The sequence below is a fragment of the Elgaria multicarinata genome, chromosome 9 (assembly GCF_023053635.1).
Source record: "Elgaria multicarinata webbii isolate HBS135686 ecotype San Diego chromosome 9, rElgMul1.1.pri, whole genome shotgun sequence".
Taxonomy (NCBI): domain Eukaryota; kingdom Metazoa; phylum Chordata; class Lepidosauria; order Squamata; family Anguidae; genus Elgaria; species Elgaria multicarinata.
Genome location: NC_086179.1, coordinates 79752044 through 79779344, shown reverse-complemented (window position 1 = coordinate 79779344; position 27301 = coordinate 79752044). Strand labels below are relative to the sequence as shown.

Sequence of the window (27301 nt, the reverse complement as noted above, 5' to 3'; positions counted from 1 at the left end):
TGTGAGTCCAATACCGTTAGGTGATGCCAACTTGATTAAAGAGCTTGACCATCCAAGAAAGGGTCAGATTATAAATTAGTATAATGGCCTCCAAGTATATAATGGCTGGCTATCCCTTGTTTATAGAATTACAGTTCTCTCTGTCCTAAAAGAGGTTTCACAATAAATATAGAAATCATTTGCTTGTCAAAGAGCGCAAGTCTATAATAAAGTCAAATAGCTATACATTTCACTACTGGAACTAAAACTTTATTTCCATGTTTGTTTACATTTGTCTTTGATGCCAAGTACATTATGACTACTGAAACACAAGATTTGGGTGAAGAATGCTTACTTGGCTAAGTATGTTAAAAAGGAATGTAAAACTAGAGAAAATTCTGTTTATGGTTTGATTTTTGGCAAACAATAAATACATCTTCAATCTTCCAAGATTGATTCTTTGCTATAAAAAGATTTCATATCTGTCATAACCATTCCTCTGAGAAAAAAATAAGTCATAAAAATTTCTTGTTCAATACAGGTAACAAATAAATTATTTTTAGAGTAAACACAAAATGCCTCCCACTTGCCATTTCTAAATACAAGTACTGTACTATGATGAATAGGAGCTAAAGAGATCAATTCCTACAAACCTAATTGTTTAAAGCAAACCCAAACATGCTGCTTGCCTCTGCATGGAAGAATTAGGATATTTTAGGTAATCTTTAGAGAAAGTTGTTGCCAACACCAAACTGATTGGTGTTTTAGGTATCAACTATATTAACATTAGAACCTTGATGGTAGAAGCTCAGGATTCTTTATTAAGTATAGCTGAGGAAATTTATTTAACACACACACACACACATATCTGTATATCTGAAACCCAAACATTCACTCAGGGAATTCATGGTACCCCAGAGTGCCTTTCTATAGCATTCAAGTACAAAAATATAAGTTTTGAGGGAGAGTTACCTAGTGTCTTGTACCACCTATCATACAATTAATTCCCCAGTATATTATGTGAGGAGGTAAAGCCTTGATGACCGTTAATCAGTTTTTAAACTTTTTCTCACCACAACAAACCTAGATCAGGATAAGGAAGGCTATTTCTGGGCATGGAAGTCACTGTTTAGAGAACCGAACCACTGTTTTTAATAATATATCAGTTCCATGCATAGTCACACACATAGCAGTAGGAAACCTTAAGAAAAATAAACTATTGAGACAGGGTGTAAGTGGTGTAAACCACATTTGGGCAATTCAATTTCATTTAGCAAAATATTAAAATATGGCTCTTCAACATTTTAAAAAGCATATTATCTTGGTTTATTCCATTTCATTAGAGCTCTTCTAAAGCATTCTCCAGATATTTAAATCCCTTCAGTGCCACCTGTTCAGTGATCAGAGATTTTATTCCCTCACCAGGGCTAACAAACCAAAGTTATATTGCCTCCTCTAGAAAGGCCGTCAAATCCTTATCTTCTAGCAACCATCCTGAAATATGGCTGTACACCTGAGAATGTGAAATAGCTTGTCAAGTCATTCACTAATCAACTTGTTCTTTAGTAATCAATTCAAAGCAAGTGTAGAAAGTGAATCAAGTGCAGTCATGAAAAGAGTACCTTTCATTACCTTTAGTTTTTAAAATAGTTAACCTCTGCATAGTGTCCCCTATAGGGGAGGCTACCAATGTAAAAGGAGCTTGGCTAGGATAATGTTTTATTAAAGTTGTTTAACAAAAAATAGTTAAGACGTCTATACAATTTAACATCCAGTCCGACAAAAAGGCAAAACCAATGAACAAAATACAAAAAAAGTAAAAAAAAGTGCACTATTCAGTTCAGCATTTTGTTTTGAAGTTTGTCACAATATATGGAAAAATAAACCCAGAAGTGTAGTTACTTTACTATACTACTTCCATACTTGTCAGTATTTTACATGTGTATGTTCTGTAGTGGAAGGAAATCTCTTGGTTTCACAGCCAGACCTCATGCATATTTGGGTGTGCACAAGATTGCAACCTTGCTTTTGGAATATTGAGGTGCACGTGGCAAAGTTTGTTGCAGCAAGAAGTCCTTTCCACATTTGGCATTCCATTTATATCTCTTGCTCTCTAGCAAGGCTTATGTATTTATAAATTTTTTATTTATAGTACCTCACAATTCCAGTAAGAACAGAACTTACTGTCAAATGACAGATAACTACAATGAACAGTGATGTCTGTTTTTCTGTGAGATCTGAGGGAGCTATCCTGATTAAAACTTTCAAACAGTACAGTTGTCACAATAAAACTTAAGGCCATGTTTTATTTGCTGATCAATGGACAAAAAGGCAATGAATTCCCCCATCCCCAAATATTTCCTTGAAAGTCTGTGCTCATAAAAATCATGAAAAGTTGGAAAGACGTAATTATTGAAACTTTAAATATATTTTACACAATCTTGTTTGTACAAAAATACAAGTTAAATATAAACATAAAGCAATGATACTTTTATGCAAACCTGTTTTGTGGTATGCTACTATATATATATATATATATATAAAAAGTCTTGGCTCTGTCTCATCAGTGAGGAGATCAATACCAGATTGAATCACTACTGGCAAAGGGCCCCTAGAAACACACTGAACATGTTTTGAACTGCAAATATTTCTCCAATTCCATCTTTTCTAAAGACCGGCAAAAAAAGAAGATAGGGCAGTGATGTCCATAAACCAACAAATAATTTGGCTATAATGTGGCAAACACAAAACACACAAACTTCTACATGAAACCATTAGTGGTACATAATTGTTACACATATACAAACACGGAATGAAACTTTAGTGAGATGCCGTTGTGAGTTCACTAGTCTTCAGCTTGGCATTTTTTCTTACTTCATCAAACGAGTAAGACTTCGTTACTACTCCATTCTTAAACACCGTATGAAGGAGATCCTGTAAAAAACCCCAAAAGCCACATCATTTTCTTTCAGTAATAGGGTATTTCACTTGCTCATATGTCAAGGACTCTACAGACCCTAGCACAAGAGCGCTAAAGAACTCAAAATAATAGCATAGTAAACATCTGTGGGGACAAGTGAAAGAATGGCTTCAAAGCAATGGGTACAGTATGCTACAGAAATGAAACAAAACTTATAAAGGATATTTGAAAAGACTGTCAGATAAATCACCAAAAACTGTAATTTGTTCAGTTTTCTATAAATTGAGTGCTGAACCCATGGCTCCCTTTGGCATTCTATTTTAATTAGTCTTCAAATTATTGGATAAAGTGTTGGGTGATCTTATAGTCCTCTAAAGCACTGCAATGAGCTATACAAGTATTTCCGTCATGCTTTTCAGTCAAGGTTTTAAGGCATACATACCTGGCCATATTCTTCAAGATCCCCCTTGCCTTCTTCAAGTGTAACAAAGTGTCCGTTTGGTGCCCTGTGTAACGACAACCTGCCTTTCTTTGACCTTTTGTTAGGGTCAGCTACAGGATCTTTAAAGACATTTACCTAGAATTCAAAATAAAAGATGCTGTGAGTAAAAGATAACGCTGTCTCCAAAATGAGCTTACCCACGTTGAAGAGTGAAATCAATGGGTTCATTTCCCCATGTAAAAGCAATGCTTAGAGAACCTACCCCAAGTCCGTTGGTGACCACATAACTGCATTTGAAAGAGCAATTCAAGAAATCCCTAGTTAATTTCTGCAGTAAAGCTCCACCTGATCCAAAGGCAATGTTTTCAATACTCCACTTCTTTTGTTTCATTCCCTCCACCATCTGAAAGTGATAGAAAGTATTTTAAGAGCTGGGCAAAAAAGTACATTTCCAATATTATATATTTAGCACAGTATTGTTTTATAGAAAAGTGTCACTTAGGGAAACAGAAACTTAAGCGTTAAGAGTGGTTGATAGTTAGCATGTTGTCTGAATGTTTTAAAGTCTCATCTGAAGTATTTACGAGAACTACTGCCAAAGAATACCACAATCTGTACATACGTCATTTCTTTTCCCAACCAAAAGACACAATCAGGAAGACTTTGCTATCTCTCTTTAGCTAAGGTTTGCTCACATGTTATTTCAGTTCAAGGTTAGTGCTTTGTATATGCCAAGTGACATCCAGCCAGTACCAGTAGTGTTCAAGCAGTACAGGGTTATCAACCATTATAGGTCTATGACATTTTAGCCATTGTTTATGATTAATCCTAGTTGACTAAGCCTAGTTCAGTTAATACAATCGTCTACCATATTGTCTATAATAAGAGCTTCAGCTATTGAGTGGTATAGAGATGTAATAAATAAATAAACCACCATTCCAGTGTAATTAATGTAATTTCAGGGTTTTAAAAAGTTTATTTATTGAACAGTTAAAACTTTAAACATTACTTTAGAGTACAAGTGCTTATTATACTGCATAAACATCCACATTCCATATTGCAGTTCTAAAGTTACATTAGATAAAGAGTCGCATCCCTCCAAAGTGAAAGATCTGAGGTCCAATTTCTATTGCATTTAGGAGGCTGGTATTATTTGAAACCAGAAGTTAATATCATACACATCCTTGGCCCTCTATCCATCATATTTATTTTGAACCAAGTCTCACAAATTTCAGTGGGACTTGCAGTACAATCCTATGCATGACTACTTAGATTTAAGACCCACCGAGTTCAAAGGGATTTTCTCCCAGGCAAATATGTATAGAATTGTAGCCTTAATACCAAGCAAATGTGCTTAGGTTTCCAACCACAGACATTCTGTATAAGTCCCTTCTGCCAGGCATGCAGATTTTTTAAAATAATTTGACAATGATTTTATGGGCCTTGAATTATGAAGCCTGCCTTTAAAACTAAAGTTTAATATCATATGGTAATATTTCTAGAAAGGGAACAAGACTTTAGTTTATGTTCCACCAATGCAAAGGAACAAGACAGAAAGATGTAGTTGATTCAAATTGTATTTTTATCTTCATCAAGATAAAATAATAATAATTTAATAAAGTGTGTCTGTACAGTTAAGAATATTCTTTATGATTATAAATTGAGGGAGAAGATCTCCAAACTAATTTAATGTATTCTATCGCTGGGTGAAAAGATCTAATTTACTGAATTTAGGTGATTTTCTTATGATTGTTACACAATTGCACAGACAGGGTCTGCTTAGAATTTATCAAAGGTCCCATTTATGCATTATATGCATGAAGGGGCATCACATGATGAAAACAGACTGCAGGGCTGTGCTGCTGGTCCCACTACCTGAGGCTACATAGCTTCCCTTGCCCGGAATCTGCATGCATTAGGCATGGACAACGGACGTGGGGAGGTCTTCATTCCCCCAGGAGCTGGAACACTGTGCAGTCAAAGTTCCAGTTCCCAAGAAAATCTATGTTGTAGGTTCCTCCAGCTCAGACATTCACATATAACTCATGGAGGTCAGGGACAGGGGAAAGCATATAACCTTGGGGCCCCATTAATTGTTTAAGGCCCCCTTCACGTATGAAAGGAGCTTTAGAGAAAACTGTAAGGAAATGAGATTTGCTTTTCAGGTCTCACCACACCAGTCTCGTCATTTATATCCTAACTATAGGACAGCCACAAAAAGATCTAAACTTTCTCTATAAGTGTTTGCTAGCGATGTATACACATTCCTAAAGTTTCCTTTCAGCATTCCCTTGTATTTTATACTAGCTGATATACCTGGGACTAAACCTTCCATGCTGCAGACCTGATCCAGGTCCATGCACAACTGCCTTTTCTAAAAGACAAAAAGACACCAGGAATTCCATTAATGGAACTCTCATGTCATGTCTAGCTTGACTCTAAATCTCCCTGCTAGAGCAGAGTTTCCAGTTTCCAGTCAGGAGAAAATAAGCTTTAAGGGGAACATTTCTCTGTACGTTTGTTTTAAACAGGTTATGTAGCTTTTGAGCCTCTTAATGAGATAGAGTCTTTAATATTGCAGGGTATGTGGACCTAATTGCCCATACTAAGTAACCCACTAAAATACATACAGTACATTTCTGAGAATACATGAACCTCTTCTGATCTGCTTTCAGAAGGGATGGAGGGGATTATGGTCCATATTTTACCAACTACATTTAGCTTTTCTTAAAAAAAAAAGTTTATGTTATGGTTAAAAAAGGCTGCATTTGTTTTCAAGCTGTTTCACTCCAAAGCATGGGTTTTAACTTAAGATACAACATGTTTCATTTCTATTATTTATTCTTTTAATTTATATCCCATTTTCCAGTCAAATTGGTGCTCCAGGCAGCTAATAATAATCAAATAAAGGTTTAAAACAAGGCAATAATTAAACCATAAGAACAGATCCATAAAAACACAACTAAAAACATAATAAAAGAAATGATCAACATCAACTAACTAAAATCCTATCAGCAACAGACCCGCATATATGCCAAAGACCTGTCTGAATAAAAACATCTTTGCCTGCCAATGGAAGGAGAACAGGGCGCCAAGCTAGCCTCTCTCAACAGGGAGTTCCAGAGCCTGGGAATGGCCATCGAGAAGGCTCTCTTGTATCCCCAGCCAGGCATGCCTTCAGTGATGATGGGAATAAGAGAACGGCGAGTATGGTCTTTCAGGTAGTCTGGTTCCAAGCCTACCTGAAAGCCCAGTATAGGGCTTTATAGGTCATAACCAGAGCTTTAAATTATGCCCAGAAATAGGCCCAAACTGTTGTAACTGCAGTCCCTCTAAACAACTCTGATCAACATTTCACCTGCAACAATTTGGATCAACTGAAGTTCCCAAAAACTTTCCAAAGGCAGCCCCATGTAGAACATTTTCAAATGAACTGTAACTAAGGCATGCATGTCTGTGGCCAGTTCCAACATCTCTAGGAATGGGCACAGTTGGTATACTCACTCCAGCTGTAAAAAACACACTCCTGGCCACCTGGCATTCGGGTTCAGGACTGAATATAGGAGTACACCCAAACTGTGAACCTTAGTCTTCAGGAAGAGTATAACACCATCCAACTGAAGTTGAATCCCTATTCCCAGATCTTCCTTTCAGCTATCCTAAAGCACCTCTGTCTTATTTGGATTAAGCTTCAATTAATTTTCTCTCATCCAGCCCATTGCCCACATCAGACACAGATTTAGAACTAGAATAGCTTCCTTGGATTTGTCCCAGCGGTTTCATGAATGTGTAATAGAATACAAGATGGAACCTGAGGACACTGAACAGACCATGGTGTCAAACATGAATTCCCCAGCACCACTTTCTGAAATCTCCCATTGAAGGACCAGAGCCATAGAAAAGTGCCAGACAGACACTTCAGAAGGATATCCTGGCCATAGTTAATTAAGAGACTTGTTAAACCTGCACAATCCAGTTCAGAGTCTTGTGCTGCAATCCTATAAAAACTTCCCTGGGAATAAGTCAGACTGAACACAGCAGGGCGTACTTCTGTGTAAACACATGTAAGATTGTGCTGCTAAGACATTGGACATTTAGTGGGGGGAAGGAAAGACAATATTTTATTTTGTATATATATAATTTTCTCAAGCTTTTAAAGAAAATACAGTTTGTGTATTTACAACAATATTACAAAGACCAGGACATTAAGTATTTTTTTATAACACCTGATTTAACTACTACTTCAGAGTAGCCTTTGAAATAGCTATCCACAAATTAACAAAAAAGCCACACCTCTTGCAATGTGTTGATATCAACACCATCTCCTTGAATAATTCTGAGGTAAGGAGGCAACACTTTATAGCCTTTTTCATTTTCTGTAATAGGGAACTTCTTTCCTAAAATTTCCAAAACCTGCAGAAAGCAAAAAAGTCAATTTAGTCCATTACTCCAATGAATAAGCCAGTTCAATCACAGGAATTTCGGAAGCCATTTGAGACAGCTAAGTAAAAACAACTAAACACAGTCACTATGCGGAATGGTATTTGAAGGAAACCTTTGGGAAGGACTGAAGCTCTGGGGCAGCTTTGCATGCAGGAGGGCCTAGCTTCAATCCACAGAATCTGGGAAAGACCCATTTGTAACCATGCAGAGCTGCTGCCAATCAAAGTAGACTGGGGTGGGGAAACCTTCTTCCTGTTGAGGTCTGCATTACCTTGGTTTAAAACTGTTGGAATCCACATTCCAATAGTGGGCAAGGCCAGAACCATAAGTAGACAGAGCTATGGATGTGACTCTTGACAACCCACTGCCCAAATATCTGCATCCAGCCATTCACATTCCACAACTTGCGCAATATTCCCTCCATCAGCGGTGTAGATGGGGGACAGAGCAGGACAGAGTAAATAATATTCATAACCTGGAGTGGGGCTGGTAAGGGGGTGTGGCGTGGGGAGTCTGGTGATCCAAATTGTGAGGCCTGGAGATCCATATTTGGCACAGAGGCCGAAGGTTCTTCACACCTGATGTAGACTGTACTGAGGTACATGGACCAGTGGCCTAACTTGGTATAAGGCAGCTTCCTATGTTTAGAAGGAGAGACCAGACTGAGATTGTAAAAGCCAAACAAGGTTTCAGTACTGGATCCTCAACAGATGGAAATTTCCCTAATAATAGGATTAAGCCACTGATACAGTTGTCAGTACTACTCTGTTGAATGTCCTCACCCAAGAGGTTCATCAGTATTCCTCCTCATGGCCTTCAGTTATCTCTATGAGATCAGTCTCTTCCATTGGTTAGACATGGGGAGAAATGTTCTTTGGTTTTAGTGGAGTTCCTATGTTAGGCTTTAATATTCATGGTTTTGATGTTCGTTTTTAGTTTTATTGTATGGATTTTTTCAAACTGATGTGAGCTGCTTTGAACTTGGAAAGGCAGAGTACATAAATATTTTAAAGAAAATAAATACACCTGAAAATCTACTTTAGGAAGGTATTTACATTACACAGCATCTGCCTGCTGGAGTGAGTGCCAATTTAAACAAACTAGATTCATTCATATTTGTTCTTTCAGATAGCTTCAGCTGAAGCATTTGTGACTGTTTATCAAACACTCTATTGTGCTGGTAAACTGAAATCATTAAATTTTATTGGTAAAATAGAGGCGCCATACATGCAATGTAGTGTTATTTCTGTCCTGTGATCTGAATTTTGGACACAGCCCTTCTAAACTCTTATTTTGGAAACATTTGAGTTTACATATGATCAGTATTACAACTTACAAGAGATCTGCACTATGCAAAGGAACCAGGGGAATAGCTCACAGCTAACTTCTTTACTTACTGCATTTATATCCCACCTTTTTTCCTCCAAGGAACTCAAGGCGGCTCTCTCCATTTTTACCCTCACAACAACCACCTTGTGAAGTAGGTTGGGTTGAGAGCCTGTGACTGGCTCAAAGTTACTAATTTATCTCAGATAATCTTTTCACTACCTGAGCCATGATAGTTGGGAGTAGAGGGGTAGGACAATGATCATTTTATGAGCAGCGAACTAGAAGGATGAGAACTAAAATGATGGGATGGGAATGTAGCTACCACTAGTTACTGGGATGCTTCCTTCTGATTTTTGGAGATCCCCACTTCCACCCACATCACCTCCCAGTCAGCAGGGTCCTCCTGAGTAATTGGAGGTGCTGCCATGGGAAGGAGAGAGCCAGGATCTCTGCTTTCCTGCCCAGTTGCATGCACTTCAGTCAGACTTTAACCAATTAGATAAAAAAAGCAAGATTTTTCTTTTAATAACTTCATTAAATAATGTTAAAATCAGAAGATAAATTTTAAACCATTACCTTTAGCACAGTGTCAAGAGGGTTTCCTGAATCTGGCCTAATAATCAGTGGAGCCTCTGCACTTCTTGATTCAATTAAATGCCTCAAGTCTTCACCCCATATTTTTTCGCAAGCATTGTAAATGTCGTAACTGTCACTGACCACAGATACAGGCACTGAAGAAAACTGTGTCACAATGTGTTCAAAAGCATCTTTTTCATGATCTTTCCCCCAAGCTGTTATAGTACTGGAAGAACAGGAGATATTTATTAACTTGGGGTGTGTGTGTGTGTGTGTGTGTGTGTACGTTCATGTGTGTAACTGCATTTCCCTTTGAACGTATATAGCACTATATTATGCAATATAATATATTCAAATACAAATACAACCATTCCTTATCTTTACACTATTTATAGTAAACCATAAATGTATAGGTTTCAATCAATGATGGTTGCAAAGGTGTTGCAAGTATACATTCTGTCTTTACTCATATGAGAAAGTTTTGGCTGATCACCTCAGCTAATATCTCTACTGCCTTATCAACATTTTTGGTTACTCCCAAATAACCTAGGAGGGGCAGATGTCAAAGTAGCAATAATAATGTTCACCCTGAAGACTGATTGCATGCATACATGGATGCCAACGGAACATCAGAATAAATGTGGCTGGGAATATTAAATTTGCATTTAATCTATCCATCTCTACAGTGTAATCAGATCTCTTAGGAAAAGAGTTTATGCTGAGTATCTCTTATATAAAACCGGTTCCAAGAGAACCTATATATTGGAAGAAGTTCTCACTGACAGTTTGGTAGTAGGGAAAGAAACAGAACAATTAACGTTCTGGAGACAGTGGCCCTGTTCAGACAACATGCTAAGCCATGAGGCTCAAGCATTTTGAGCTAAACATTATGGCTTAGCAAGGCCTGTGCACCATGACTTAGCGTGTCATATGAACCATTCCTAACCATGGTGGTTACATAACCATGGTTTAAACACGCTCACTAATCATTTGCTGCAAAAGGGTTAGTGGCCTAATCATGGCTTAGTGTGTTGTCTTGACAGGCGCAGTGTAAATAAGGAGAATAGATCAGCCTATATTCTGGATGAGTGATAGCAAGGACCAGATTTCTGGAGTGCATGGTAGAAGTTCAGAGAAGTTCTCAGGGACGGCATTCCTGTGATGAGTACTGCTAAAGGTAAAAAGGGTGGGGCAAAACCACCAAAACATTTTCACTTGAAGCTCTTACTGCCAGTAACCAGACCTTATGAGAAGCATTTCAAATCTTTTAGAATGGGAAAAACCATTCTCTGTGCTCAGTCAGAGAAAGGGGTACAGCCAGGAAAAAGGGGCATGGCTACCTGGGGAAAGCCCAAGGGCCAGTTTGGGACCCCAGGAGGGCCAAATTTAACTTGCAGGCCTGAGGTTCTCCACCCTGGGCTACAGCACTCATAAGCACATGCTCAGCATGATCTCTTTATGATAGTTACATAACTGACCAGCGTGAGTACCAATTTTATGGTACATTATTGCCCCCACTGTATTTTCTCCATGTACACCATGCAGCACTTGAAATAGTACCTATGGTCTCATTAACAGTACTATTCTACAGGAGTCCTCAATTGAAAAACAGGGACAAACAATCTTTTCTTTTTTTACCACCTAAATAAAGTAGCTTGATAGATTATTAAAAGGAATTGGAAATACTAAATATAAGTAAAATCATAGATGCCAGCATCAATTCAGGTACCCAGGATTTTTCCAGCACTGCTTTTCTATGAATTATGCATACAAGTTATTGTCTGTTCACACAACCATATCAAGCTCGAGTTCTAATAGATCAAATTTCACGTCCATTGTACTGTGCTAAAGCAATGCAAGTTTACAACATCTTCCTCTAGAACACTTACAAAACGCAAGACTTTAAACATTATAGTATAAGAATGTAGTAGGTGATGGAAAAAAACATGTTGACAACAGAGGTACTCAATTCTTAATTAATTACAAACAGCAGAACAGCAATCAATATATGATGTGAACAATGTCTAAAAACATGGAACATAATAAATTTACTGAATCTGACTTCTACTCTCCTTACATGTGACCTTGCAACTTTTCAGGTTAACACTTCACTGCATACTTCAATAATGTAAAACAGTGGCATAAAGAAAATAAATTGAATGCTATTGTATATATGAAAACAGCAGAATCAGTAGGGATCTGTTGATGCTTGGAATCAGACTTGCTAATGAACTTACTATTTTACATGAATTCGCTTTTTAAAAAATGTATAAAAATGGGACATTTGTCATTGTGGTATTCACATCTGCAGTAAGATCACAGACAGCTTCAACTAATCCAACTTGATTGTAAACATAAGAAAAACCAGAATGCTACATAAATGTCTCAAGAAAATACAAAGATACCTGTGTTCAGCAGCTGGAATAGAATAGCCCGGCACAGGATCTTTTGTTCCATAGTATTTCTTAATCAAAGCAATTCCTGCTACTGTATCAGTTCCTTTAAAGTTCACCAAATGCGCAGAGGCTCCTATTCCTGCAGTCTGAGAACAAGGCATGACTTTGAATTACAGGCACAACCAACCGAAATGGAAATTACTAGAATATTGTTTTAAGGCACAATAATTCCAAATTAAGCAGTACTTTCTCCAGTATTACAGTTAGTGTCTGTAAGGCAATATAAATAACACATGAAGAGCCATACTTATTATTATTATTACTGCACTTTGGGGCTATAAGAAAAAAGACAATGTAGTACAAGGTATTCAAGTTTTACTAATTCCAGTTTTCGAATGAACTTTACATGAAATACAGTGGCTCAAAGAAGTTGCCAGAACTGTTTCACTATGATTCATTCTTTTCACTTTTCAGTATAATTTGCTCACCAAGACAGACTTCAAACATAATGAAAACCAAGCATTACCTCTTGTGAGGACACCCCTCTGTAACCAAAATCATGTAGTTTGTACTCCAGTCCTTCTAAACTGCCTGATGTTTCCAGGAGGTATTTTGCCAAGATCTTTTTTTGTTCTCTGGAGTTCGTGGCTACTGTGATTGGATACCATGACTGAACAAGAATAGTCTAGAAAAATATAAAATTTACCATGACTCTTGGCTCCAAAGTAAATATAGTAGAGAAAAGTGAAATGTTGAAAGGAAATGGGCAATTAAATTATAGCAATCTATTCACACATTGGCCAACCAGTTGCCTATGGGAAACCCTCAAGCAGGCATGAATCTAATAGCACCCTCCTGCTCATGTCCCATAGCAATTATTATATTGTTTTCGGATGAACTTTACATGAAATACAGTGGCCCAGGAAGTTACCTCTGTAATATATACAGCCATCATGACTAGTTGCCATGGCTAGCCTTATTTTCTATACTCAGGGTTCGAGTATTGAGAATTTTTTCTCCCTACCCACTTTTTCCAAGGTATATACAGCTCTATCATGTCCCCCTTACCTTAACTAAAAAGCCCTAGATATTGTAACTTTTCCTCTTTGGGAAACTGCTCCCACCCACCCATATTTCTATTCTTCCCCTACCACCGCTACGCATATGTGTGTGGGGTGGGGTGGCTGTTTGTGCATAACAACCTATTGGTTAAATAAGTGTTGGTTTGTCATGAACAAGCACAAGAGAGTGCCTGCCTTTTCCACTTTTACTCCACAACGGGCTCCTTCATAGGTTGTAGACCATGATGTTCAAACCTGGAAGGTTAACCAAATAACAAACCATAGGTTAACTCCTGGGTTGTTAGCAACCTACGAAGGAGCCGAGTGGAGGTTGCAGAGTATAAGCGGTAGAGGCGGAAACAATGCAACCCATTCGTTTTTAAATGTCCAAGCCAGGTCACTGTGTGTGTGAGCTAGGTAGGGTGCCTCAGTGAGGAATCATTCCCTATGGTCATCTTAACAAGGCAGCAGAAAAACAGACACAAATCAGTTCCCTACTAGCACTTCCCATGGACTTAGGGACCAGAAATGGAGACTACCAGACTGTATGTAAGGTTGTATATGTGTCTGTCTCAGCAACGCCCTCCAGTTGACCTTTGGGCAGAAGGCAGAGGGCAACATATGCAGAGCCTGACAACAGTGGCCAATCCTGGCTCATGTTCTCTCTGCTGAGCTGTGTGCACAGCTGCATTGGCACGACCTTGTACTGAACAGGGCATGAACGGCTTGTAATCTTAAGAGACTCATAACCCCAGAATATTGAATTAAGCAGTACATGAGCCAAACAATTGAATATATAAGCTGCATTGGATATATTTGGTTGCTTGGGGGGGGGGGGGAGAAGGGAAGGAGACCCAAGTGCATTAATATACTCAAAGCCTGCTTTTTGAGACTTATGCAAAATAATCTGTCATTATAACAAATAAATACAATCTAAAAGCACACAAGCACAACAAGTATTTAATTATGCATTTCCCCAGTGGATCATATCAGAGGACAGAATGATACCTTCTAAAGGTAGCTTCAAATACACAAGCAAGTCCTATTGAAAATAGAAGCCAATAAGCTAGAAAGATCTCTCAATCAAACAAAGACAATTTTTCATTACTTACCTCAATCCAGTTTGTGAGCCAATAACAGTCTGGATCAGTATTTTCAACAGTGAAGAGTACATTTCCTCTGGGAATTACACAGCCCTCAGGAACAGCCTTTATTTCTATGGGAAGACAGCCTTCATACTTCTGTTATATAAAGAGAAAAACATATAAGTTATTTGGATGTACACAAATACTATTAATTCACTGGATTAAAATACATTTTAGTATCAATGGGTGTTTTTAGTGGACAGTGTATTCCTTTAAATGGGAGTTACTCAAAGGCATAGCTACAAAATTCTCTAGCTTGATTCAAAGAGCATTAAAGGTCACAATTCAGCACACAATTAACTCTACATATTTTCTTCTTCTTCCAATTACAATACTGCAGTGACATTAAATTCACCTTAGCAAGGCTGAATTCAAATTTCACATTTTCTGGATTTGGCAATGCCACTCGGAAAGTAAAATGATGATTTCGCCACGCAATTTGGAGCTGACCCATCGCAAAAAGTTTCAACTCACCCCTGACTTTAAGGAGCATAACATATAAGACACAACTGGTTTACCTATACTATTGGTTACATATTCATTATCAAGAGATATTTAATCATAGAACAAATAAAGCTCTTTCCGAATTTGCTATAATTTGCTTTTTTATGTGAAAGTATGTCCAGCAACTTTAGTTTCCCAAATGTGGCAATAAATCCCTCTTACCTGGAAATCCCTGCTTAGCATTTGAAAGTATGAACATTGCTATATTCTACGGACTTTTTTTTCAATAGAGTAACAGCTGCTAGCTCTATCAAACTGAACTCATGAAACTAAGCATTTGTCACTTGTAGCCCCATAGCTAACATAAGGTGCCTTTTGATAGCTGTATGAATGACAGTCATTTTAACAAAGTTTTCTCCTAAATTTAAGAGTACGCTAAATTCTTTTTACCTCAAGAATGTAGTTCCACCCTGTTTCATTAAAGACATCATCTTGAAAGTGTTCCTTGTATACCTCTTTGGCTTCCTGAATTTTCTCTTTGGTTACCACTTTGCCTGTGAGGGAAAATTAAGTTGTGTGATAATTACATACAAGTAACCAATGAAACACAAGAATGCCTACTAAAAGTCAGCTGGGCATGATTATTTATTATTTTATAGATGTATTATGATGGAAGCAGCTGAATAAATTATGAAAAGAAACTTGACCATGGCCAGTACAATTCTTTCTGGTTTAGTAACTGACAGGCTGCAACTAGGACTATATTGTACTGAACTCATTAAGACTTATTTCCAAATATACATAGAATTGGACTGAATGCATCCCGACCAGCACACTGCTTACATCAAAGCAGACCTCATTGGTTAAATTTGAATGTACTTCTAAATAAATATTTTACTAACAGGGTACAGAGTAAAATAGTCAGGCTTATCACTACCCATTGGTAGGTAGTCTTCTGAGATGACTGAATTATCTATGACATCAGTTTCAAGTAATCAAGAGAAAGCTGCAATTGTCACATACTAAATCTTATGTTTTACTCTTGGTTAACCCCATATGTTAGTAAAAAGAAAACAGATTGCCCTAGAACTGTTCCTCAGATTCAGGCACTAGGCATTCTATGCTGATCAGTATGAAAATGATGATCTAAGGGAGACAGCTGCATGCCGATGACAGGATGATCGCTGTAGCCCAGGTTACACAAAGGAAGCTATTATTATTCCTGCAGTTGCACAGGCCAATATGATAAACCAGAAGGCTCCACATTAGGGCTTTCATAAGTATATTAAAAGCTAACACTATTCTACAGAATCAACACATATTTGTCAAAGTTATTTGGAGGCAGTTTTCTTAGTCAGACTTGGCACCGTCTTTCCAAAGGCAGTTAACAGTAAAATAAAAGACATCAAAACATGAAAATAGGTAAGTAAAATGTAGATGTCAAGCAGGAGTCTCCCAGCACCAACATCTGGAAATGCCCCTCTAGGAATGACTGGACCCGCCATAAAATTGTGCTTCCAGGTCTCATCCCAGCCAGGCAGTACAGAAGGAGACCATGGTCAACGACATTGGACACTACAGAGAAGCTCAGCAGAACTAACAGGGAAACACTTCCCCTGTCCAGCTCCTGGTGTAGATTGTCCACTAAGGTAACCAAAGCTGTTACCATCCTATATCCAGGCCTAAAGTCGGACTGAAATGGATCTATGCCTCATCCAGAAACACCTAGACCTGAGATTCCAACACACACATACACTTTGCACAATAATGGAATATTAGAACTTTGCCACAAATTATAAAATTCAGTGTAGTTTTCTTTAAGTGAGGTCTCACTGCTATCTCTTTTAGGCATAGTAGAACCACACCCTCTTAAATACTAGATACTACAGGGGTGGGGAACGTCTTTCAGACTTAGAGGGCTGAATTCCATTTTGGAGAAGCTTTTGGAAGCTGCATTCCAGTGATGGGTTGGGCTGGGACCAAAAATACAAGAATATTGTAGCTTAAAGCTCTTGCTGCCAGTACCTAAGCCTTAGGAGAGGTATTTAGACCTGTAGAATGGGGAGGGGGGAGACTGCACAAGTCCCAGAAAACTACCAAACAACTGGTGGGGGGAAAGGGGGTTGGCTTTCTGGGGAACCCCAGGAAGGCCAAGCCTATGGTTTTGCACCCGGGATAGTAGACTGAAACCTTCAAATATCAGCCAGTAATATATTCCATAGCATAGTGATAACAAAATATGGCATGTTATCGATAATATAATTTATTACATAGGATCATCGAATTGGAAAGGGCTATTGAGACCATCGAGACCAACCTCCTGCAGTGGAGGAATCCCATTTAAATCCTTTACATTTTAGAACCTGTCTTTCTTCCGTGGGATTCATTTTACTACTTAAGCCATAAAATAAGTCAAAAGAACAAATTAGGCATATTTATTAGAAAAACTAGTCTGGATGGGTAGAACAGATATTCCTTGCCACACTTCAAAATAAAACTATTAAAAACTAGTTCTGATATTATGATTAAAAATGCTGCATCTACAGAAATTATCCATTTTCACTTTTTGAAAGTGAAAACTTAACTGAATCCTGGGGAAAATAGCCCTATTGCCCTCCTCGGTTTGTCCAATTTATTATTTCATTCTCTCTCTTTTTTTTAAGTATCTTAACATTTATGAGCAGTTCATCTGAAGACAGACTGTAGCACAATGATAACTTAAGGGAGCAATCCTATGGTCACTATGGTCTAGGTGGCCACAGGATTTTTTGGTTTCTGGGAACCAAGGTCAGAGCCAGTGCTCTGCCATCTTACCCCGCTGCCTCGTAGTTGGCGCGGTTCTTTCCGCCACAGCTTCTTCTCTGCGTTCAGGAATGGAATGCAGAGAGAGAAAAGGGAGCACGTCCAGAGATGGTAGAAGCTCTTTTATGCAGCTTCCTATGTGCTGTGCTTCCCCACTCTCCTCCGAAGCTCCCCGGTTAGACACTCAAAATCGAGTGTCTAGTGAAAACTGCAGACTGGATGGAACACAGAGGAAAGGATCTTCTCTGTGCTGCCGCCGCCCTGCATAAGGAAATTGTTAGCTTCCAAGGTCTGAGACTTACGACTATCTTGATAGGATTCCACCCTAAAGGCATAAATTACACGCTGTACAAAATTTAGTATCTAGATAAGGACCTCCAACCCTAACCCAAAAACGTAGGGACAACCACTGCCAGACTGAGTAGACACTACAGAGCAAGAGAGACCATTTCACTATGAGGCAGCCCTTTTTATACAAGACATATTTGGACACAAATCTTAAGTACAAGGGAGCAATTAATTCAGAAGTCAGAATAGTTTCAGGAAATATTTCCATTTGAGAATTCGTTTCTGTTTTATCGTTAATGCAGAGACTGAATTAAAGCTATTCCTACTCCAAAGAACTTTTTTAAAAATGAAAAAAATGTGGAATTTACAAACAGATTTAAAATTTTAGGATGAAATACCTTTTAAGTATTTATTAAGAATGTACTGCAACCCGTAAAAAACAGTTTCCTCATATTTCACCTTCCTGTATTTGGAGTTCTCGGTCTTCTTTTCACGACATTCAAAGTAGGAATATACTTTGCTTGTATTGGGTGGATATTGTTTATAATGTGTCACCTGCAACAAAAAAGCCTCAGTTAAGAAAACATTTCACACATGCCAAAAATAGTTAACCAAAATAAGCTATGATAGTTCTACACACAGCTCTAGGAAAGATCAGTTTCATCCTTCAGCCTTGCTCAGCCTAGCAAGATTGATATTACTCAACTTTTCCTGAATTTGGAAAACAAGGAGCATTTCATCACTCCACCTCTCCTCCTGGTGGTATATAGAACAGGCAATTTTTGACCAGTCAACACTCTCCCTAGTTTCCAGCTAGCCAACATAACCCTGTTACTGTAATATTTCCCCATGTGGCTCCTCTTCTACACAGCTTATAGAACAACCTTTCCACAACTGAGAAGTGAAACTGACCAGGATTCTGTATAAATGTGAAAAGTGACAGGTTTGGTCCATTTTCACTCAGTGGCTCACTGTCAGATCTAGTAGTGGCGGCATGCTTTTAGAGATGAAGCTATCATTTCAGGGATCTCCAAGATTTTGGCTGGCCTTTTACAAAGTTTCCTTCAAGCAGAGACCAAACAACTCAAATTCCGCTTGCTAACAATTATTTTGGTGGAGCAGGTGTATGACCGCAAGAATCATCACCAAGTACAGCCATGTATTTCTTATTTGCATTTTAAGACTAGAAAACTTTGTCTTGTCTATAAACAAACAAGCTTCTTTTAGACATCACCTGTCCATCATTTTCTTCCTGGCAATACTAAATAGCAATGTTACATGTAAGAGATAAGCAAGGGTGCGGGAGATGTAAACTAAACTATTGTTTCCCCTCTCCCACAATAGTGACATAGGAAATAATGACATGGGCTGAGTTGCACAAGTCCATATAGTTTTTCCCCTCAATTATAACACGTATTACAAATAATGTAAAATTACAGGAAATGTTATCAAAAAGAGCTTAAGAAGAAAACAATGCTTTTGGTTGATACTTCCAATAAATTACTCCGATAACTATCTATTGACACATTCTCCTAAAATAAGTCATTATATAAGTCATTAAAAATGGGATAATTTTATAAACAGAACATTAATTTGATGGCATCTCCTCAGACAAAGATTTCCAAGTTTATTGAAAATATATATACTCCTGACATTTTCAAGACAAAAGCATTTGATTTTTCCCTTACCTGAAAAACTAAAGCTGCTGATTAAAGTTTTTTAAAAGTCAAAATTTCCTTTCCACCACTTAATGTTTTTTTTTTTTTTTTTTTTGCATTTCTCTCAGTTGGGCAATGAATTAGACTGGTCAGTTTCACTCTCTTTTTCTGATACATCAGCACAATGCTGTAGTGTTTGGATTTCCAACACTGTAAGGGAATGTTTGATAAGGGTCAAAAATTCAAATAGCAAAAATATTTTCAGTCAGATTTTTAGGTCTAAAAATCCTCAACTTTGAGCTCAAAGTATATGGCAATGTGTAACCACCTTCATATAACCAAAACACTCTTAAAATAGTATTGGTAAATTTTGTATTTTATGCTTAAATCACCTGAGGGTCTGGCTCAGACCTAAATGCAGGTCACAAATATCTGATTTGTTAAATAAATAAGATGGACACATTTTATTCTAATTTTTGTCAGTCATTTCCACTGAAAGCATTTGCAACAACCACTGGCTGTTGAACTGCAGTCCACATGCCAACACAGTAAATGCCAGCAATGTACATCTCTATTCCAAAGGCAAAATCAGTAGTGTCTAATCCAGAAAGGTCAAACTACTCTTCTTTTCAATGCAAAATTTGCTGGAATGCTTTACGCTTATTAAAAATAAATAAATCCATGTGATCAAGTCTTCTTATTGCTTATTTAACATCACATTTCAAGTTATAATCAACTGATAACATAAAGTATTAAAACTGAAACATTAGTCCACTAGACTATCATCTCTAGATTTTGCCCTAATGAATGTGCTTAAACTACAGACCCTTGATTAGGAAATGCTTCCCTTTTGTTTTTCATCACATTCTATGTTTGCTTTAAAAACTAAATTTCTATGCAGTCAGCATTTTGAGGTAACAAATAAGATTTTAAGTTTCAGGGTTTGGGGGGGGGGTATAGTTTCCTAATCCAATAGCTACTATAATAATTTTTAAAGCCTTCATCCCGAATTTATGTGAACTATGTATATAGCAACATCTAAAGAGTGGAACAACTGAAAAGGTAAAGAAAAACTTTTTAAAACTCTGCAACATGAACTTCTTCAGACAAATCAAAATTGGTATTCAAATTTCTGAATTAGATGCATTTAATGCCGAAATAAACAGGAACTTGACAGATGATGGATTGGGTGCCTTCTTTATTTGAAAATAACTTCTATTCAGTTTAACATGCCATGCCAAATTAGTAATATTCAGCTCAGCAATCAATATATACATTAATCATAAGTATGATGCATGCTACATGCCAATGAGTTGGATTAACCAAAAGTAAAAATAAAAAATAAATCTTACACATATTGGGAACTTAAGGACCAATTGCACTACAAATCTATTTGTTCAGTTCTTTATATTTCCTTTGGCTTTGATTCTTCTAATCACCAAAGCCTCCATATAAATAGGATTTTAGGAAGCTCGTAAGATGAGCAAGGTATTTCAGTAATGTATGTTCAATTGGCCCTATGTACTGGTATATTTCCCCAGTTAAGAAATCAACTGTAACTATTTTGCCTTGGAAAAATATCTGGGATAGCTTTTAAGATTGGGTTCAGATGACAAGCTGTGGCTCACCACGGGTTTTTTATCCATTATAAGCTGCAGCGACTACAGACACCATTTTAAATATATGACCCCTGCTTGGGAGTTGTCAGGTCATGAGAACCAGGCAAACATAGGTTATGCAACGGTTAAGCAGTCCATGTCAGTTGCATATTTGAAATAGCAGCTACACCCTGCCCCTGCATGTATAACAGTTTTACCATGGCATAACAACACATGATGGGCTGTTGTGTCATGCAAACTAGCCCTAAAATTGCCTGCTTTTTTTCCCTTTTTTTTTTGCTTCTATTTTCTTCCAATCAAGGAAACTCTGTGGTTTACCCATGATAGGAGGCAGTTCTGAGTAACAACTGGATTTGATATTTTCAAAAATAAGGGAAAATCAACAATTGTTTGCTTCTTTCTTGTCTCCAGCAGCCCTGTGGCTGATTCAGCCTGAAGTCACCACATCATCTGGTAAAGTCCAATTTGAATGTCTGTAAACCTTCCTCCCCCATTTCATATTGGCTCAGTTCAGACAACACGTTAGTCAACATAGCATGAAAACTCCACTCAATGGTTGGGTTTTTAGGGGGTACACCCCACACAACATGTTCTAATTCCACTGTTGTAGGACTATGGTCTACCGTGGAGTTGAGTAAAATCCATCACAATGATTGACAGTTCCTCCACCCTCTCTCCTCCCCCTGGTCCTTGCGATGGTATCCCATCAGCCACTGCTGCAAAAAGAAAACAATCCCAGTGGCTCTCGTAGAGCAGCACTCACTCCTTTCACCATTCTTGCCAGGGAATTCTGTAGCCAGAATTCTACAGAAAAGTCAACGCAACGCAACACTCCAGGGAGCCCGCCACACAAGGTTGTACAGGAATTCTCCTCTGCACAGCGTGGATATTCTATGTGGAGTGTTTTCCAAAAAAAACCCTCCACCGTTGCAGGGAGTTTTCCTGCCAAACAACACATTTCTCAATAGTGCTGTAAAAGCTCCACAGTAGAGTTCTAAAACCACCATTGAGAAACATGTTGTCCGAACTGAGCCACTAAGTGTTTGACCATGGTGCAGACTTCATGATTTCAAGATCAAATCGGTCTCTTTCCCTCCATGCTATTTTCCCCTCACCCAACAAGGATTTTAGAACATCTTACCTGACAAAGTGATCTGGAGATCTCAAAACTTTGCACACTTTTTGTGAGCTTTGAATTGGCCTAATAAAGGTATTACATTAAAATGGATTTTGGAACTTTTAAAATGGCTAGTGTGTACACAAGTTCCGGAAGGTTAAGATTCTTTGTGAGGCTGCGTCTTGACTAGTGTACATGCATGTAAATCAAAGATAGATGGATCTATTTCAAGTCTGTCATTTTCAGATGTATCCTCTGTTCCAGACCATTCCCACATCATCAGACTTAAAAAATCATAAATGCTTGAAAATTCTCATTTTAAAATATTTCATATATATAAAATAGTATTTCCCTCCAAAATATGCATTTCTAAAATTATTTTCTCTGAAATGTGCATTTTGATAGATATATTTGAGCCAAGAACTGTGTCAGAAGAGTGATGACTACATTACAATCTGCACATAAGCCTTGGAGGTGTTGATTGGGTAAGTACATATCGGAACTCCAAGGTCAGATTCCACAAGCATCCCTAATGTAAATTGCATTCACATGGACACAATATGCCAATGCACTTCTTCAAATCCAATCCCCACTCATAATCACTTCTCCAGATAGAAGATGCTGGGTTTTTTTGTGTTTGAACTGTGCTCTTCTGTAATAGATAAAATCTGGTCCATTATGAGGCTAAATGCGGTTTCTTATTATGTTATAGTTAGTTTACTAACATGCTTGCTTCAGAAGCCAGGCTAGTACATGATACTGCAGAGTAAATCAATGCAAAACTCAGCAGGTAGAAGAATCTTTAGCAATATACATTGAAGGGCAGCCTTGCATTTAACTACTCCCCTAGAAGCCATACACAACCAAGAATTCCACACAGGAAAGTGAGTTGGCTAGTAGAAGGATTAATCACTAATCCACTTGGTAGAAGGCATACATTTTATTAGCCTGCTAAGAGGCTAGTAGCCTGTGTTACTATGCAGATCACAGAGGAGGTATAGCCATCATAGAAATGCAGACTAGCTCCTTTGCAAGCTACATATTTTTGAGGGGAGGCTAGCAACCTTTGTGGGCTGTTGAAGGGCAGTGATTGTAGTTGTAAGAACAGGGGTTTTAAGTACACAAGATTGTTTCTGTTTTCATCTGTGAAGTGTTGAAGCATATCCTTGTTAAAGCACCATGAACAGTGATGGTATTATATAAAACAGTATTGTGGGTCAGTGCACATTGGTTCTGAAATACAAAGTAATGAGGACATCATAAAATGCAAACCACTAATTATTTCTTATGGTACTGTCTTATGCAAATGGTTTTGGTTGATGTTGTTTTCAACAAACTGGTCATCTTATATAAGAATTCTTGAGCGCTACCAGACTAATTTTGCTTTAAAGTGAAGCTTGGGCAGTGTAAATGTGCAGAAAATTGTTAAAGTCTGAAAAAGTTCAAAGCTCAAGCTTTAATAGCCAAACAGTATGTTTCCACACCCTGGCCAAGAACCTGAGGCGGTCAGGGAACTACAGCTCCCACGTAGCTCTGCACCATGCAGGTGTACAAGGGACGGACGGACACAAAGGTAAGGATGGATTTAGGCTTGGGCTTTGGGCCTTGTGAGTCTGAGGCCATGATGGCAGAAGAAAAGAAGCGGCCCTAGGAAAAAAACGGGTCTTAAAAGGTGGGGGAAGAGGGAAGAAAGAAGTGAATGTCATTCAGTGGTGACAGGTGTGATGAAGTGGTACCAGCAAAAATCCTTGGTTGCGTTGAAAGAAAGTAACCTCTGTACAACTTCTGGAGGACTGACATAATGGGAGTCAAGAAACAGTATGTTTCATCATCAGGCTATAAGCGCCCATGGTGACATGAGCTTTACACTAACAACCCAAGAGAAACTAGTAACACAAATGTAGCTGCTTGGATGTGAGTTCAGACAATAGGGGGTTATATGTATATCCTGTCCTTAACAACCACAGTCTGAGGGGAGTCATTTAATTTTATTTTTAAAATGTATATCCCATCTTTCAATTCCTAAAGGTGTCCAAGCAGCTAATTAACATAGTATTAAAAACCATAAAAGAAAAATATATTATACAATACAAAAATAAGAACAGAATTAAAACCACAACAAGAAAAGCCACTGCAGAAAAAAAAAACATCACAAGTTAGGCTGAGAAATAGTGAAGCAGCCAATGCCACCCTTTAAGATCCAAAGCTAACATTCTAATTACACACTCTAGACATTGTAACATAATAGCTAAGAGACTGAGCTGTGAATCAAGAAGTCACTAGGAGCCACTTTTTCTCAGTGGGGAATAATATTGAGTTATGCTGCAGAGTTACACCTAGATAATACACGTGAAGAACTTCTGAGTACTTGAAAATGTTAATTATAATGATGATTTATTATAGTGCCACAAGGCTCTCAGTAATTTTTTTTTTCACTGTTGATTGACAGAAGTATTTTGGGCAAATATCGTGATGCTTCGTATATTACTTAACAGGAAGATTTTAAAATATATAGTAGGCATATGAGAAAAATGGTTACCTCACAGTATGAGGATATCTCCAATTAAACTTAAGTACATGATAGGTTTAACTCTAGCTTTTAAGTTTTATGTTTTGTCTGCACAGAACTTTGGCTTAGTAGTAGAGCACATGCTTTGCATTAAGAAGGTCCCCGGTTCAATCTCCAGAAGGGCTCGGAGAGACTCTTGTTTCAAATCCTGTCAGTGTAGCGTAGAGAATACTGAACTACATGTACCAATGATCTGATTTGGTATAAAGCAGCTTCCTATGTGTACTTCATTCCCATATTGAAATGAATGCAATTTGGAAGAGTTTAACTCTGGCTGGATTGTACCTGAATTGCTTAGTAAACTGGTAGATGCTAATGTTAATAACACAACTACAACAGACACAGTAGGTGTATCACTACCTCACAATTAACACAGAACAGCAATTTAAAAGCATAGCCTTTAAGTGAAGAACTCTGTGCAATTTCCCTCAACACAACTTTCCTCTGTATTCCCGTTGAAATCAGTGGGGCTATACATTTACATGCTTTCATAATCAGTAGTTGCAGGAGTAGTATGACTGGTTTAAATTGTTTGATGATCTTGTCGGCTTTAGAAATGGTTTCTGTTTCACAGCACTACCATATCCAGTTCCAAGCATTTCAAAACTAACAACTGTGTGGAGGAATTAAACTTTGGAGACCACTACAGAAGCAATCCTAGCCAGCGTAGCCAATGTTGAGGGATGATGGGAGTTGTAGGCCAAATCCTCTGCAGGGCTACAAGTTGCTCACACCTGCTCTACAGTGTTGCAAACAGTTATTTGTTTTTAAAGCCCAAGTTGTGTACCTTTGTTGTCCAAGTTAAGCAAGATCTGTAATTAGGAAATACTAGTAGCACAGGTAAGGGCTTTAAGAGCTGTAAATCTCTTTACAAATTAAAAGATGGAATCTATTATATTTTGATAAAGAGCAAACACATGCATACTGAGCAGAATGTTTGCTAGTTAGAAACCTGGTACTTTTGTTATCAGATACATTTTAGCCAGCTTGTCTACAAAAGATGATCTTTCCTCAAAAACATTTACATCCTCCTTTCTCACCACCAGTCAACTAAAGTTAGCACTTTTACTGGTCTAGTAACTGAATGAGGCCAGAGAATTTCAATGATTTCCACCCGCCAGGACTGGAATGGAGAACTTGAGCGCCTGGATGAAAAGTGTAAATGGCATATGAGTGCACTGCTGAGCCAGCTCCTCCCTGCCACAGGTTTCACTTTCTATCTTGGCCATTTTCTCTCAGTGGGTAACTTTCCTTTTACTGGAAACTTCTGAGCACGAGGGAGACACAGGAGAGGGGGCTACTGCTTCAAGATCCCCTACTCACTCTCCACTTATGTCAGCATTTCCATCTTTGCACCAATCCAAGCCCATTGCGATAAGAACGGTTACATTCCAGAACAAGCCAAGCACTTCATCCATCCTCCCTCACCGACCAATACCACTGCAAACACACACACTCCACTCTACTAAATGGGGATGCCTGCCCCTGCCCTAAGTCGCCATCCTAAGCCTTCGTCCACTTTTGCTCCAAAAGACCAGCCAAGTTACCTTGCAACCGCACGCATATTTACTTCGAAGTAGTCCCTGCCAATTTCAATGGGACTGCCTCACAATTAAGCGTACAAAGGATTGCAGCCTCGGTCTGTTGCACCAGGAGGCTCGTGACTCTTTAAAAGCTGTTATTTAAATTTATTGCAGCAATAAGCTTTCCCCCAACGGCAAAGAGCCTCCTGTCGCCAGGTGCATGGGGGCACAAAGGACAGAAGTGGCTGCGTGCCCCACTCCACCTTCTCCCCCACCCCTCCCGTTTTTAGCAAGGCGCTGATGGGCAGGCATGGCCTGCGAGCCGTCACACACGTAGCCCCCGGCACCCAGCGCCATGCAGCACTCTGAGGCAGGTCCTCCAGACCCTCGCCGCCTCCTGGCCCGGTGCCTGAAGTGAGGTGGTGGCGATTAAGAAGCATGGGAGGCGGGGAGGGGAAGGATGAGGCATGAGCCGTTGCCGGCGTGGTGGTGGTGGTAGCGGTGATGGGAGATAATAGCGCAGTTGCGAGTCGCGGAGGGAGGAGAGACACGAAACGGAACCCACTCAAACACCCAGCGATGCTCGCAGTCAGCCGAGCCAGCCTAAAGGTTGAGAGGCCGGGATGGCCGAGGGGGGTGGGGTGCAGAGGTGAGCCAGCTCCTCCCTCCCTCGCTCCCGGCGTCCCTCCCTCCCTCCCTCCCTCGCCCCAGACCCATCTTCCTTCCCGCCAGCCTCCCCTCGTCCCTCACCCCCAACCTTGTAGGAGTCGGTCGCGAGGAGGATGTTGAACTCGGCTCCCATCGCCGCACTTTCCATGTCGCCTGGTGGTTGAGAGAAACGCGACTCTAGCCGAGACGGGAGGATGGGGCGGCGGGGAAAGGCAGTGCGACGCGCCAGCACCAGCCGCGGAGGGCGAGAGGAATGGAAGGGACGCGAAAACGGGCTTCGCCGCCGCTCCACTTGCCCACTGCCAAACGCCTCAGGGGCGG

At 38.9% G+C, this 27301-nt stretch overlaps 1 protein-coding gene across 1 annotated transcript; it reads right to left on the bottom strand.

Annotated features, from left to right (window-relative positions):
• Positions 1-1681: 1681 nt before the first annotated feature.
• NAMPT (nicotinamide phosphoribosyltransferase) lies at positions 1682-27301 on the bottom strand. Its single transcript, XM_063134159.1, has 11 exons — positions 27069-27301; positions 18224-18380; positions 15186-15289; positions 14259-14387; positions 12612-12770; positions 12095-12231; positions 9690-9915; positions 7635-7754; positions 3604-3744; positions 3342-3476; positions 1682-2913 (listed from the first exon to the last, which is right to left on the bottom strand). The coding sequence occupies exons 1-11, from the start codon at positions 27126-27128 to the stop codon at positions 2800-2802; spliced, it is 1482 nt and encodes a 493-aa protein (XP_062990229.1). The 5' UTR covers positions 27129-27301; the 3' UTR covers positions 1682-2799.

What these genes read in the sequence shown, in the direction of transcription:
- NAMPT (XM_063134159.1), bottom strand. Translation starts at nt 27,128, where the DNA reads ATGGAAAGTGCGGCGATGGGAGCCGAGTTCAACATCCTCCTCGCGACC. An exon ending in TCTTAATAAATACTTAAAAG is followed by an intron (nt 15,290 to 18,223) that starts GTATTTCATCCT and finishes TTTCCCTCACAG; the next exon opens with GCAAAGTGGTAACCAAAGAG. An exon ending in ATTCCAGCTGCTGAACACAG is followed by an intron (nt 9,916 to 12,094) that starts GTATCTTTGTAT and finishes CTGTTCTTCCAG; the next exon opens with TACTATAACAGCTTGGGGGA.